General features: G+C 53.1%; 1 protein-coding gene across 1 annotated transcript in view; it reads left to right on the top strand.

Moving 5' to 3' along the window:
• Positions 1 to 201: 201 nt before the first annotated feature.
• ESPNL (espin like) overlaps positions 202 to 14,897 on the top strand; it is a 33,771-nt gene continuing 19,075 nt past the window's right edge. The window contains exons 1-4 of the mRNA XM_008057736.1: positions 202 to 596; positions 1,980 to 2,170; positions 4,798 to 4,984; positions 7,702 to 7,884. Of these exons, the coding sequence (XP_008055927.1) occupies positions 303 to 596; positions 1,980 to 2,170; positions 4,798 to 4,984; positions 7,702 to 7,884 (855 nt within the window). The 5' untranslated portion in view covers positions 202 to 302. The remainder of the gene's footprint in view (positions 597 to 1,979; positions 2,171 to 4,797; positions 4,985 to 7,701; positions 7,885 to 14,897) is intronic.

The following is a 14,897-nucleotide window of genomic DNA, read 5'->3' as shown; positions in this document are numbered from 1 at the left end:
CCAGGCAGCTCCTTCCTCTGCTGGCTGGGGCCCACCCCGGCCTAACCCAGTGCAGGCCTTTCCCAGAGCCCTATGCCCTCTGCTGTGCCCTCCCCCCAGCTCCAGGCACCTGGCCTTCGAGCTGTGGGAGTGGCTTGGACAGGCTTTCGAGGGCCAGTCCCCAAGGCCTGCCCCCCCACCTCGTTGCTGCCTCCCATCTGCCCTGTGGCTGCTTATCGGGTAACCAGAGCCGGCAGCTTCGTCCACGCCTGAAACAGGAAGCCCAGGCCTGTGCACGAGCCACCGAGAGCCGGGGGCAGAGGATGGAGGAGCAGCGGGCGCTCGTGGCTGCCAAGGACGGGGATGTGGCCACCTTGGAGCGGCTGCTGGAGGCTGGTGCCCTGGGCCCGGGCATCACTGATGCCCTGGGGGCCGGCCTGGTACACCATGCCACCCGGGCTGGCCACCTGGACTGCGTCAAGTTCCTGGTGCAGCGGGCCAAGCTGCCCAGCAACCAGCGGGCCCACAACGGGGCCACGCCAGTGCACGATGCTGCCGCCACAGGCAGCCTGGCTGAGCTGCGCTGGCTCATCCGCGATGGGGGCTGTGGTCTGCAGGTGAGCAGGGTCGGGGACAGCTGGGGTTTGGACTGGGGTGGAGTGAGGGCAGTGTGAGCCCAGGAGCTCTGGAGCCCTGGCCTCCCCAGGCTCCACAGCCCTGAGCATTCTTTTTCTCCCAAGTCAGTGGTGTCTGTCTCTGCCCCCACACCCCTCCCCATATCCTCCCCCAAAACACAAAGCCCTTGAGAGCCAAAGCCACCTCCTAAATGGTCCTGTTATCATCCCACCCCTGTGCTGGGCACAGATAAACACTTATGCTCTTTCTTCCCACTCCACGCCCCCAGGAGCACTGGGCACTGCCAGTGGGGATCTTGCCAGTGTTCAGGACCCCTGTCTCTGATCAGGCCTGCTTCCCAACGGGTGTAGAACTAGCAAAGAGGCACTGTGGGAACTCGGGCTCAGGACCTGGGGCTCCAGGTCTGGGGCAGTGAGTGAGAGTCGTTGGTGGTGAGAACAAGGGTCTCATGTCTCAGTGACCATCTTGTCCAGGGTATTTCTACCAGGGCCCAACCCTGTCCCCTTCCTGCCTGTCTAGGCCCCTTTGTGCAGGGATCTAGAGCTGTTGATTAACCCTGTGGAGCTCTGGGGAGGACAGGAAGCAAGTATGACGGGCCTTAGAATGCCACCCCGAGGTCAGAGTTGGGGTGGGGGCCAGAGGGACCTGCTGGGATCTGGGAGAGGGGAGATTCCCAGCATCCGGCTGTCAGAGCACCTGAACATTCCCTGGCCTCAGCAACCTGCTCTGGTCAGCTCTTCAGATAACCCCGAGGGCAGCAGGCGAGCACTGTGCCCATGTCTGGATTTGTTCTGACTGTGAGGCCCTCAGAGTTGGCCCAGGTTTGCCAGACATCAACCTCTCAGTGGGAATGCTTTCTGGCCTCAAGGCCCTGTGCCTGGCAGAAGGGTCTGGGGCAGGGGAGGGCAGAGGCCCAGAAGCAGCTGTCCTGAGACACCAGTCACAGGCCCCTTTGGGCATATGAAAACCTTTTTGACCCTGAGTAGAGTGGGCAGGGGCTGTGGGCCTGGCTGGGCAGGGGCTGTGGGCCTGGCTTAGCAGGAAGGAGCTGTCTCTGCACTTGGGACAGGGGCCTGGGATGGTGCCGCAGGATATGGACTCCCACGACCTGGACTTGAGTCCTGGCCCTGCCTTTTACCTGGAGCAGGTGACCTCACTCAGTCCCAGCGGGGTGGTCTCCCTCCATGTTGTGGAGGCGGGGAGGTGAATGGAGGGAGGGAGGAACTGGAGGGCCCCAGGTCAGGTGGCGGTTAGCTCAGGATCCTCACACGGGCCCAGCCTTGGGCAGCTGGCTCTGGCTGGGGGTGCCCACAGGGGTGGGTCAGGGCCTGCCCCCAGCTCACTGCCCTGCCTGGGCCTTGTAGGACCAAGATGCCTCAGGCGTCTCCCCACTACACCTGGCTGCCCGCTTCGGACACCCGGTGCTGGTGGAGTGGCTGCTCCACGAGGGCCACTCGGCCACACTGGAGACGCGGGAGGGGGCCTTGCCGCTGCACCATGCCGCTGTCAGCGGGGACCTGACCTGCCTGAAGCTCCTGACAGCTGCGCACAGCAGGTAAGGAGCCCAGAGCCCGCCTGGGGCAAGCTACCTGCGGGGGAGGCTGCACAGAGTGGGGGAGGAGGGGGAAACGGGCTGGTGGCCTTTGAGGCGGGCACTGTGGGCCGGCACACTGTGCCCCTGGAACCGAGTCTGGAACCAGAGGGTGGACAGGAGCATTGTGGGCTGCGAAACTCAGGGCAAGGTCTGGGCACGGGCTCAGTGTTTCAGTCATGTGAAGAGTGGCATGAGGACAGCTGGGACATTGCTGTGATTCCCAGGGCAGCTCCTGTCCCACCTGGGGGCATCTCAGGGCCTAAAACAGCTGGGAAGAGTGACAGCCAGTGACGTGTGTGGACACTGTCATGTCACCTGACAGGAGCAGGGGTTTTAGTGGACTCGGGAGCATCGAGGCCCCCAGTCTGGTTGGGCTGGATTTGCCTTCACACTGTCCCATCCCTGCATGGGGACGCCTTGAGCTGGAGGCTGGTCTCGTCCTCTTGGAGGCCCTGTGCCACCCACCGGAGCTGGTAGACGGGCGAGGAGGAAGGGCCAGGGATGGGGACAGGCTGGGTAAGGCAGATGGCAGCAGAACTTCCCTCCCCCATCCGGATACTCCCCTGGTCCTTGCCTTGCATAAAGGGTCATTGTTGTCACAGTAAGGAGCCCTTCGCCTCCTGCTGTCCTGACTGAAAGTGGACCTTCATTCCCCCAGGGACCCTCCTGCCCCTAACCGCAGTTCTTTTTGAGTAAACATACCATCTGCATGTCTGGCTGTCTCACCCCCCACCAGCCCCCATTTGTCTCAGGACAAGCCCTGACCACTTGTGTGTGGAATAGTGTTCTTACTCCTGGGTGCTCCCACACTGGACCTCTCAGCAAAGACCCCGGGATTTGCTTTTGTGGCTCTTCTCCAGAGCATCCACACCGTCCCCCAGGCCTGGTTGGTCACAGAGTGTCTCTCGAACCCACACAGCTTTTACAGAAGTTTTCCTGATTTAAAATGTAGACACACACACATGTGGGAAGGTCCAGTGGCACTGGCCCAGATTCCCACCCGGCACTGACCACAGGAGCTGAGAAGTGGCTGACCCTGGACACAGCAGGCATGCTTCTTGGGCCCAGACACACTGGCTGCATCACTGCCTGCTCCCGGCCACTGGACTAGACACCTGCCCACTCAATCCCTGGTTCCCATCAAGGACCTCTGGCAGACTCTGGCAAAAGCATGGACCCTCCCTGAGAAGGGCACCAGGGCACACATGCAGCCTTTTGGGGCACATTTCATGAGGGAGTGAACCCTTGGGCCCTGAGGGTCCAGGGCTGGGCTCAAGCCCCTGTGTGGGCAGAGTAGGTGCATATGGTTCCAAGGCCAGGGGCCACCTGCCAAGGTCCTCTGTCCCCCTTGCTAGGAGCAGAGGAGAGCAGGGGCTGATCCTGGCAGGGACTTTTAGGGGGGAAGGGGTTCAAACCCAGGTGCAGGCCCTTGGGCAATTATTTCACTCTCAGCCTGTGACTGAGCAGTCGAGGTGCTTCCTGGGGTGGATCCTGGAATTGCTCGGATTCACTATCAGAAGTGGCGAGTTGTGAGGGTGCTCATGAGTGCACGCCATTTGTTACTAACCAAGAGGCTCCCCAGCTCCAGGGCCCCAGCGTGGTCAGCAGCCTCAGAGGACAAGCACACCTGAGCCTGGAGAGCTGAACCACCCACCAAGAGACCCTCGCCCTGCCCGCCACGCATCCACTGCGACTCCACCCGCAGCGAGTGTGGCCCTCAGCATGTCTCAGGCCACCTATTGCCAAGCAGGGCTGCTCAGAGGCAGCAGCTCAGTGCCACTGGCCACAGGGCTCAGGGGCAGAGGGAAACCCTTGTAGGAGCTGGGTTCAATTCTGTGTCTCCACTGGGACGACTAAGAATCCAGACACCAAGACTGTGACCCTTTCAGGTCTAAAAAGATTGATGTTTTTAACCTTAACCCAGGAGTCCAAGAAAAGGAGAGCAGTGTGCATGGCCTTCTGGGGAGCCCCAGCCAGGCGCCGGGGACCCCACAGCAGCCACTGGAAGGCGTTTGGGAAACTCGGTCCGTAATAGGCAGGCAGCAGGGGTCGGTGTGAAGTCTGTGTAGGCAGGGGATGAGACAGGCTTGGGCAGGAGAGTGGCCCTCTCTGCCGCAGGTCACTGGGGACTAAGGGCTCACCTGGGCCCAGTAGCCACCGAAGGCAGAGCGGGATTGCTGAGCGGGATACGGGCAATCCCGAAATGGCGCGTGGGTCCAGCCCGCTGGGGACTGGAATTCGGGTGCCGCCCTAGGCGTCCATGGCTCCAGTCCAACTCCGACAGCCCCTCTTACGGAGCTGAGCCCTGAGGCCAGTCAAGGTTCACAGGCCCCCGCGCCGCCCACCGTAAAACGCGCCCCCTGCCGATGAGCCTCAACTTGGTAGGGAGTGAGCAGAGCTAGATTCCGGCAGGCAATGCCTCCACCTTCCCTTGGGCAGGGCACAACCTGTGCGATTCTGTGGTGGGGGTAGGTGCCTACGAACAGGCGCGCCGGGTGCCCGGGCCTCCCTTCCCCCTCGATGGGGCTGGAGCTTCCACCGCCCCCACCCCCTGGCCAAGCGCCCTCTGAATGCTCCCTCCCTTGCAGTGGCGTGAACCGGCGGACGCACAGCGGCGCCTCCCCGCTCTACCTGGCCTGCCAGGAGGGCCACCTGCACCTGGCGCAGTTCCTGGTGAAGGACTGCGGCGCCGACGTGCACCTGCGCGCCCTCGACGGCATGAGCGCGCTGCACGCGGCTGCCGCCCGTGGCCACTACTCGCTCGTCGTGTGGCTGGTAAGGAGGCGCTGGGGTTGAGGGGGGACGTCCAGGGCCTGGACCCTGGGTGGGGGCTCCAGCAGGGAACTAGGCATACACAGGGCTATTGGGGCGTCAGATGTACTGGCATGTGGCACCCAGCCCCTGTGCGCCCGGCCTGGCGGCCCCATAGCCTTGATGACTGCACGGCCCCTCTGCTCTGGTGGTGGGAATGTGTTGTCCTTTCCTGAGGCTCCCTGGCTCCTCCCTCCCTGTGAGACCTGGTGGGTCTCCAGAGCACTCTCAGGGTTGGTGGCACCCACGTGCTCTGTCACCAGTATCTGCATGGCACTGCCCAGGCTGGGCCACTTGACCATTAGGTCAAGCCCTGCTGCCTCAGAACCCTGGACCATCCCCACCCTTCCTCCCCTCTGGGCCCCTGGAGGGTCCTTCGAGCCTCTTTTTGGAGGGAAGCCCTGAGACCCCGGGGCACAGAGTGGCCAGGTGGGGAGGTATCCTCTTAAAGGTTGGCTGGGTACTTCTTGTCTCCATAACAGACAACCAGAGCAGGCGAGTTTCCAGGGGCTCTGAGAGACCATCACAGAGAAACTATGGAGTTTAAGAGTTGGGGACAGCCTCCAGGAGGAAGTGACTTGGGGGCAGAACTGAAGATGGACAGGAAGTGGCTGGACAAGGGGTGTGGCCCAAAGCAAGATCCTCATTCAAAGACAAGGAGAGCCTTGTCCATGGAGCCTGGGGGGTGGGCGAGAAAGGCAAACGGAGGCCCTGGGAGGACTGGGGCTCTTTTGAGGATACTGGGGAGCCATGGAAGGCTCTGAGCCAGGAGCGGCTGGATCTGACTGGCATTTCACAAGGCCACTCTGGCTGATGGTGGAGAAGGGAGAGCCGTCCCTACCCTCACCTCCTACACTCACCATGGGGCCTCCTCTCTCCCAGCTCTTCCCCACCCCTCAGCTGCAGCTCTTCCTCTAGCAGGCCAGGCTCATTCACGTCACAGGGCCTTTGCATGTGCTATGTCTGGCACGAATATCCCCAGGTGCCCTTGGGGCCTTCCCTGCCCATCCCATTCATGATGGCAGCCACCTACCAGCACCATCCTGCTCTCCTGCCCTCTTTTCCTCCCTGGCATCAGCACCTGACATACTGCCTGTGTGACTTCCTTATCTTGGTGGTTGTCTATTTCCATCCCTTGAAATGTAAGTTCCAGAGGCTCCATGAGGGCAGGACTGTATCCATCCACTGTATTTCCATGCTTGGCACGTAGTCAGGTTCTGGGGACATTTCCTGAACAAGTAGACACACAAAGGAACGAACAAGGAGTCCTGACCCCTCAGGATGGGCCTGCACCTCTCTCCAGCCTCCCTTTTTGGCACTCACAGCCTCACCTGAGCTGCCTTTTCCAACCCCTCCTTCTGGGATGCTGGGGCAGCTCCTCCCAGAGGAAGCTCTCTGGACATGGGCCCCTACCGTGGCCGTCCTCCCCTCCCCTCCCCTGCTGTTCTGGCCTGTTCACTCCAGACCTTGGTCTCCCCAAATGTTCCTGTCCCCCATGCCTGAGCTCTCGGCCACTGGGGAAGTCAGTGGGCTGAACCGGGGGAAAAACAGCAGCAGCTCAGAGCAGGGAGTTCCTGGGGGGGCCATGGGGCAGGGTCTCCAGTGGGCCCCTCTGACTGTGCTGAGGCATGAGCACCCTGTCCTGGTGAAGAAGCTGCTGAGACTAGGTCCCTAGGCCGGAAGGGCCATCCAGGTGTGTGGACTGCAGCTGGCAGCCTGGTGTGCCCAATCCAGGTGGAGGGGCGCCCTGTCTCTGTCTCTATCCCCGGCTCACTGTCCTTTCCTAGCAAACACATCTGAGTACTAGACCAGTCAGAAATGCTTTGGGCTGCAGGTGACAAGTGGACTAAACAACTAGGGGGCTGCCTCTCCCACAAGGAAGGTGGCAAAGGCTGTTGTCACCTCTGCTGTTCTCATAGCTTTCCCGTTGTGGGAACATTGGCCACATTCAAGACAGGGAGGAGGGAGAAGAAGGGGAGATACCACATCCATCACCCCTTCCAGTAGAAAGTCAGGTTTCTCTAGAAGAACCCCCGCATCTCTCCGGCAGGACCGGGCCACATTGCTGTCCCAGCTGCGAGGCAGCCCGTAGGGGCAGGGCCCTGAGAGGCTCATGGCTGGTGCTGGGGACCAGGACCTCAGGACCTCGCAGAGGGGCAGATGAGGCCAGAGAGGAGGGACTGACTTCAAGTCACTTGAGTGGTGGCCGGCAGGACGGGGCCCCAAACCATATCACCTGGCTTGAACCCAGGCTCTGAAGGGAGGTGGCAGAACCCCTGCTCCAGCAGAATCTCTGCGCTGGCCTGGGTTCAGGGCACCACTGCCCCAGGATTGCAGTGCTGTCCTGGTGCTGACTGATGTCCCTTCCTTCTCTGCCCCCTCCTTCTTTCCTTCCCTCCTTCCGTCATAGCAAACATCTACTGTCAGGTGTAGTGCTTTTTCATTTGATGTGACGTTTGGTTTAAGATTCAGGACTATGGAGTCTCCAAATAAAACCACTGCACTCATTTCATCCCCACCCAGGCCCTGGACATCGTGTTGCCCCAGGGTTCCGGGGACAGGTGTGGGGGGCCAGCTCTGCCCCAGGGCTTCCCGAAAAGACACAACCAGAGGTCAACCCCCACTTCTGTGCTGAGTCCCCTTCACTCTGTGTTCTTCTCCTTCTGCTCCCCCATCCCCAGGTCACGTTCACTGACATTGGCCTGACAGCGCGGGATAACGAGGGTGCCACGGCCCTCCACTTTGCAGCCCGAGGCGGCCACATGCCCATCCTAGACCGACTCCTACTGATGGGCGCCCCCATCCTGAGAGACTCCTGGGGTGGGACCCCCCTCCATGATGCAGCAGAGAACGGGCAGATGGAGGTAAGGCGGGCAGGAGGGAGACTGCAGGGGCCTGGGGGACTCAGAGTGAGTAGGCCTCACAATGACCCTGCAGGATGGGTGTTATGACTCTTCCTTTACAGACAGATAAACGGAGGCCCAGAGGGGCAAAGTCACTTGCCCAAGGCCAAGTGCCCAAGGTCAAGTGTCAGAATCCAAAGTTCACGCTCTGGTCCTGCATGCCATTCTCCCTCCCTTTGCTCAGAAGCTCCCTGCTGCCTATTCAGGACTTGGTCTTGGTGACAGTCCTCCCAGGACAGCCCTTGGTGACTGGCTGTCTGCTGTGAGCAGCCTGTGAACAGAGTTGTGCCAGGATGTGATATCAGCTCCTTTGCTGTTATTCAAACAAATCTTGGGGACTCATGTGACCCAGCCTCAAGGAAACAGAAATCCAGAGTAGGTAGAAGTGGTGTTCACATGTTCAACACCATTAGACCCACAAACCATGCCCAACCTTTGAGGGTAGACAAAACCATTAAGCCGCTAGCCCCTGCACTGGTGTCTACCTTATATTGACCTCACCGAAGGCAAGTCCACATCTCAGGGCAGTGCACACTCTCACTTCTCCCCTGCCCCGTCTGGTCCTGAAAGCATCAGGTCAGTTCACCTCCGTGATGTCTGCTGGGCTCCCCGTGTTCTTCCAAAACCCCCGAGAATCAGACTGCTGCAGACTGGAGCCCTGAGAAGCATATGCTTGGCCTAGCAAGGTTAGTCTGAGAAGGTGGAGTGTAACTGGAGGTGCAACTGAGGAGCCCAAACTGGGTCTACAAGTTTGGACAGCTATTCCCAAATGGAACCCAAGGTATTAGGTTCCTGGGGCCCTGGGTTGCCCAGTCTCAGCAGTGTCATTTAAGGAATCACACTTTGCAGCAAGAGAGCCATTGGAAGGTATTCATTGATGTGGTGCTGAGTTGCAGCTTTTGAAGAACGCAGAGGAAACCCATTCCTGCTGCTTCTCCTGATTTCTCTGACTCTCCACCCCTTCAAGTCCTGAGGCCCCCTACGGCTCCTCGTTTCACCACCCCCAGTCCACTCAGCCCTGCACAACTCATCCCCCACCCCCATGCCCTCCCACCCTCCGTCGCTGTTCCCTTCTTAGAGAAGGGAAGGATGCAGTGGGAGGGGGTAATTTGCAAGCCTGGAGGGGAGAGGAAACATCTGCACATACCCCTGCAGTAATCCTCTTGGTCCTGCTACACTAAGAAAGAAGAATCTGGAAGGGGGCGACAGGGTAGATCAGAGGCGCTTGGGAAAAGGAGGCGCCTGCCACAGAGCCACAGAGCCACAGGTCTGGGTAGGAGCCCAGGAGGTGTGTCACTGACAGGCAGCTGGTGGCAGAAAGAACTCCAAGTTCAGGGCTCTGTGGCCCAGGCAGGCCCCCCAGGAGACATCGACTCCTCCTCAGAAGGGCAAAGGGCCCCGGGTCAGTGGTTTTCAAACTTTGTTTTTAAGCAGCAAAATATTCTAAGCAGCCCAAGAAGTTGAGCAGATCAGCTGACTCCTTTGGCTCCTCAACTTCCCTTTAGGAAAATACAATAATTCAAGCCTCAAAGCAGAGATGTCTTTCCTTTTAAGTGTTATTATGGAGGCTGGGCACAGTGGCTCAAGCCTATAGTCCCAGCATTTTTGGGAGACCAAGGCGAGAGGATTGCCTGAGCCCAGGGCTTCAAGACCAACCTGGGCAACTTGGTGAGACCTTGTCTCTACAATAAATATAGAAAAATTAGCCGGGTATGGTCACGCACACCTATAGTTTCAGCTACTTGGAAGACTGAGGTGGAAAGATCACCTGAGCCCAGCAGGTCGAGGTTGTGGTGACTGTGAGCATGCCACTGCACTCCAGCCTGGGCAAGAGAGAGAGACTCCAGCTAAAAAAAAAAGTCTTATTATGGAATTCAAAACACACAAAATGAGTGTCATCATCAACTCATGACTAGGCTTGATTCATGTTTGCTTGGGTCCCTCCCTCCCACACAGGGATTATTTAAGAGCAAATGAGTGACATCATGTTATTTTATCCATAAATACTTTAGCAGACATCCCAAGAGATGAGGATTCCTTTTATTTAAAAAAAAAAATTACAACCTCAAACCATATCACACCTGAAAAAATTCACAATACTTCATGAAATATTGTCTAATATACAGTCTAATATCTAATATTCATTTCCCTTATGGTATTATAGTCAGAATCTAAATGAGGTTCATACATTGTGGATTTGTCTGAGTCTCTTGATTCTTGAACAGTTCTAGGAATATACTTAATCCATGAAATACAGAATATTGCTTGATTCCCTCCACCTTTTTGTTGTTGTTCTTGTTGTTGTTGAGCTGGAGTCTCACTCTGTCACCCAGGCTGGAGTGCAGGGGCACAATCATGGCTCACCAATGCCTTGAACTCCTGGGCTTAGGTGATCCTTCTGCCTCAGTCCCCACCCACCTCACCCCCTACACCCCAAGTAGCTGGGACTACAGGCATGTACCACCACACCTGGCTAATTTTTTATTTTTAGTAGAGATGAGGTCTTGCTATGTTGCCTAGGCTGGTCACGAACTCCTGGGCTCAAGCAATCCTCCTGCTTCAGCCTCCCAAAGTTTTGGGATTGTGGGCGTGAGCTACCACACCGAGCCTCCCTCCACTGTGTTTTTTTGAGTTGGAGTCTCACTCTGTCGCCCAGACTGGAGTGCAGTGGCCACTCCCGGCCACCGCAGCCTCGACCTGCTGGGCTCCGGCAATCCTTCCGCCTCAGCCTTCCAAGTAGCTGGAACTACAGGCGTGCGCTACCACGCCTGGCTGACTTTTTGATTTATTGTACAGATGAGGTCTTGCCAAGTTGCCCAGGCGGGTCTCAAACCCATGGGCTCAGGCAATTCACTCACCTCGAACTCCCAAAGCACGGGATTACAGGCTGAGCCACCGAGCCCAGCCTAAGTTCTTATTTTCAAACAGTTTAGAATCGTTTTAGATTTAAAGAAAAATTGAGAAGATAGTACAGAGTTCCCATGTACCCCACATCCATTTCTCCCTATTCTTAACAACTTACATTAATATAGTCCCTTGTCCCAAATAATAAACCAAAATTGATACTATTATCTCAAGCCCACACTTAATTCAGATTTCCTTAGCTTTTGCCAACTGTCCTTTGTCTGTTTCAGAATCCCATTCAGGAGACCACATTACTTCTAGTTGTCAAGTCTCCTTAGAGTCTTGACTGTGACCGTTTTTCCCACTTTAAAAAACAAAATTGAAAATAATGAGTTAGTGCTCTAGCATCCTCTGAAGGGGAGCAATGATTATTTTTAACATATTTCAGTATGTCGCATTCATTATTCTTTGAATGGTGTGGTTTGTACTGATTACTCTTTATTTTTTTGAATTGTGACAAAAAGCACATAACATAAAATTTATCAGCTGGGCTCGGTGGCTCAGCCTGTAATCCCGTGCCTTTGGGAGGCTGAGGTGAGTGGATTGCCTGAGCCCGCGGGTTCGGGACCCGCCTGGGCAATTTGGCAAGACCTCATTGCTACAATAAATAAAAAAATCAGCCGGGCCTGGTAGCACATGCCTGTAATCCCGGCTACTCGGAAGGCTGAGGCGGAAGGATCGCCGGAGCCCAGCAGGTCGAGGCTGCAGTGGCCGGGAGCGGCCGCAGCACTCCAGTTTGGGCGACAGAGTGAGACTCCAACTCAAAAAAAAAAAAAAAAAGTATCATCGAAATTATTTTTAAATGTACAGTCAGTAGTGTTAAGTATATTCACATTGTTATGCAACAGAGTTCCAGAACTTTTTATTTTGTGAAACTGCAGCTCTATACCCATCAAACAACTAGGCGTTTTAACCTCCTCTCAGCCCCTGGCAAACCAACATTCTACTATTGTCTGTTTATATGAATTTGACTACTTTAGAGACCTCATATAAGTGGAATCATACAGTATTTGTTCTTTCACACCTGGCTTATTTCATTTAGTATAATATCCTCAAGGTTCATCTGTGTTGTAGCATGTCAGAATTTCCTTGTATTTTTGGCTAAATAATATTCCATTGTATGTATATATTACATTTCTTTCTCTATCCATTCATCTGTTAATAGACATTTAGGTACTTCTACCTTTTGACAGTTGATCTAGGTTTTCTATTTTTTGTACATGTTGGTTTTTGTAAATCATATTTTTCTAGGATTATTTTCCCTAGAAATAGTCTGGTAATCAATTTCACCTTAGTTGTTAAATATATTTGCATAAAATTATGTACAGTATCCTCATGATACTTTATTATATATAAGATATGATAATTTTCAGGTCTTTTATTCCTGATATTGATTATTTTTGCCTTTCTTTTTTTTGTCTCAACCAGTCTCACCAGAGGTTAGTCACTATTTAGTTTTCCAAACAACCAGGTTTTAACTTGTTCAAGGTTCTCCAAAAAGCATTTACTCCTCTCCCATGTATGTTTGTTTTCTATTTCATTAATTTTTGAACTTACTTCGACCGTCTTTCTTTTCTAATATATTTATTGAAGGCTCTAAGTTTTCCTCTAAGTGCTGCTTTAGCTGTATCTCACAATCTCATAATTGTTCAGCTAAAAAATGTGTTCTAATTTCCATTTTAATTCTTCTTGGCTCCATGGATTCCTTGGAAGTGTGGTTCCAAACATGAAGGTTTTTACATTCTCTGTTTATTACTAATTTCTGTCCTAATTGCATTGTGTCCAGAAAGTGTGCTCTGTTGATTTCAATCTTTGATTTTTGCCATAACTTACTTTATATCCCTGTGTGTGGTCAATGTTTAGAAATGTTTAGTGAGTTCTTGAAAACACTGTAGAGTCTGTGGGCTGTTTTACTTGTGCTCATTGTGTCTACTTGTTCATTGTGATAAATCTATATACGTACAAATTTCTGTCTATTGTATTTCAAATTGCTTGAGGGAGATGTGTTAAAAACTCTGGTTGGCTGCGGCGGTGGCTCAAGCCTGTAATCCCAGCACTTTGGGAAGCTAAGGTGAGGGAATTACCTGAGCCCACAGGTTCAAGAACAGCCTGGGCAACTTGGCGAGACCTCATCTCTACAATAAATTTAAAAATTAGCCAGGCATGGTAGCGCTTGCCTGTAGTTCCGGCTACTTGGAAGGCTAAGGCAGAAGGATCACCTGAGCCCAGCAGGTCGATGCTGGGGGTGGCCACGAGCATGCCACTGCACTCCAGCCTGAGTGATGGGAGTAAGACTCCAACTCAAACAAAAACAAAAACAAACTCTGGATATGCTTATGGATTTGTGTGTGTTCCCTATAACCTTGTCATTGTTTTACATATTTTGAAGCCACATGTTTACTCTGTTTTATCTGATATTTTACTGTCCTCACATGACCTTTCTTTCAGTTGCTTATTTGCATAGTAAGTCTTGCTTGTACTTTACTTTCTGCCTTCTGAATCCTGATGTTTGATGCCTCATTGACCACATGCAGTTATATTTAATTTTTTCACCAGTCTGACATTCTTTATCTATTGGTACATTTAATTCCTTTGTAGTCGGTGTTAATTACTAATATTTATGGATTTATTTTTGCCCTCTTATTTTTAACTTTTTTTGTTTATCTTTTCTAATGTGTTTCTTTTTTTTTTTTTCCTTGTCTTCTGCAGGGAATAAATGTGCAAGAGATTTATGGAGGAACCTCCAGGGAGGGGAGATGTGTGGGAACAGGGGTGTCCTGTGGGGAGCAGGACCTTGGCTGGAAGTTGAGGCAGCAGTAGGACCAGTTATCAGTTATGCCCCTGGCAGGGAGAGACCTGAGAGGCACATTTCTGTGGTTGTCACATCTTGGAGGTTTTTTAAAAATCAGGTCAGGTGCAGTGGCTTACATCTGTGATTCCAGCACTTTGGGAGGCTGAAGCGAGAGAGTTGCTTCAGCCCAGGAATCTGAGACCAGCCTGGGCAACATATGAGATCTCATCTCCACAAAAAATTAAAAGATGAGCTAGGCATGGTGGCACATGCCTGTAGTCCCAGCTACTTGGAGGCCAAGGTGGAAGGATCGCCTGAGCCCAGGGGGCCGAGGCTGCAGTGAGCTGTGATGGTGCCACTGCAATCCAGCCTGGGTGACAGAGTGAGACTATGACCCAAAAAGAAGTACACAAACAAGTAAATAAATAAATCCACTATTTTCTCTCTACCATATTGGAATTTATACACTCTATTCTTTTAGTGGTTACCCTAAAATTACAACTTGAGCCCTTAACTTACCCAAATCTAGAAGTAATCAATTCTTTCACTCTCCTTCCAGACAATACAAGATGCTTACAACCTTTTGTTATAAGAACTACATGCCATTCTGAGGGAGATAGATAGATAGGTATCTTTGAGGTTAAAGTACATATACTATAAAATTAAGCATTTTAAAGTGTACAATTCAGTGGTATTTAGTACATTCACAAGGTTGTGTAGCCATCATCTCTATCTAGTTTCAAAATATGTCATCACCCCAGAAAGGAACCCCTGTAGCCATTATGGAGGGACTCCCCATGCCTACCTCCCCACAAGCCCCAGCAGCCACTTGTCTACTTTCTGTCTTCAGGGATTTGCCTGTTCTGATATTTCCTATGAATGGAATACTATAATACGTGAACTATTGTGTCCAGCTTTCACCTAGAACGTTTTCATGGCTCATCCATAGTGTAGCGTTTGTCAGAAGTTCATGAAGTTCCTTCTTTTTAAGGCTGAATCATATTCCATGGTATGGATAGACCACATTTTGTTTATCCATTCATTCATTTGTTGATGGAATTTGGATACTTCTACCATTTGACTATTGTGAAAAGTACTGATATGAACATTCACATACAAGTTGCTGTTCAAATATCTGTTTTCAATTCCTTAGGGTATATACCTAGGAGTGGATTTGCTGGATCATGTAGTCACTTTTTGAGTAATCACAAAACTGTTTTTCACAGAAGCTGTGCCATTTTACATTCTCACCAACGATGCACAAGAGTTTCAATGTCTC

Source organism: Carlito syrichta, unplaced genomic scaffold (genome assembly GCF_000164805.1).
Source record: "Carlito syrichta isolate Samal-C Ts95f unplaced genomic scaffold, Tarsius_syrichta-2.0.1 Scaffold303113, whole genome shotgun sequence".
NCBI classification, from domain to species: Eukaryota; Metazoa; Chordata; class Mammalia; order Primates; family Tarsiidae; genus Carlito; species Carlito syrichta.
Note: the sequence above shows the minus strand (reverse complement) of the source record. Positions and strands in the feature narration are given on the sequence as shown.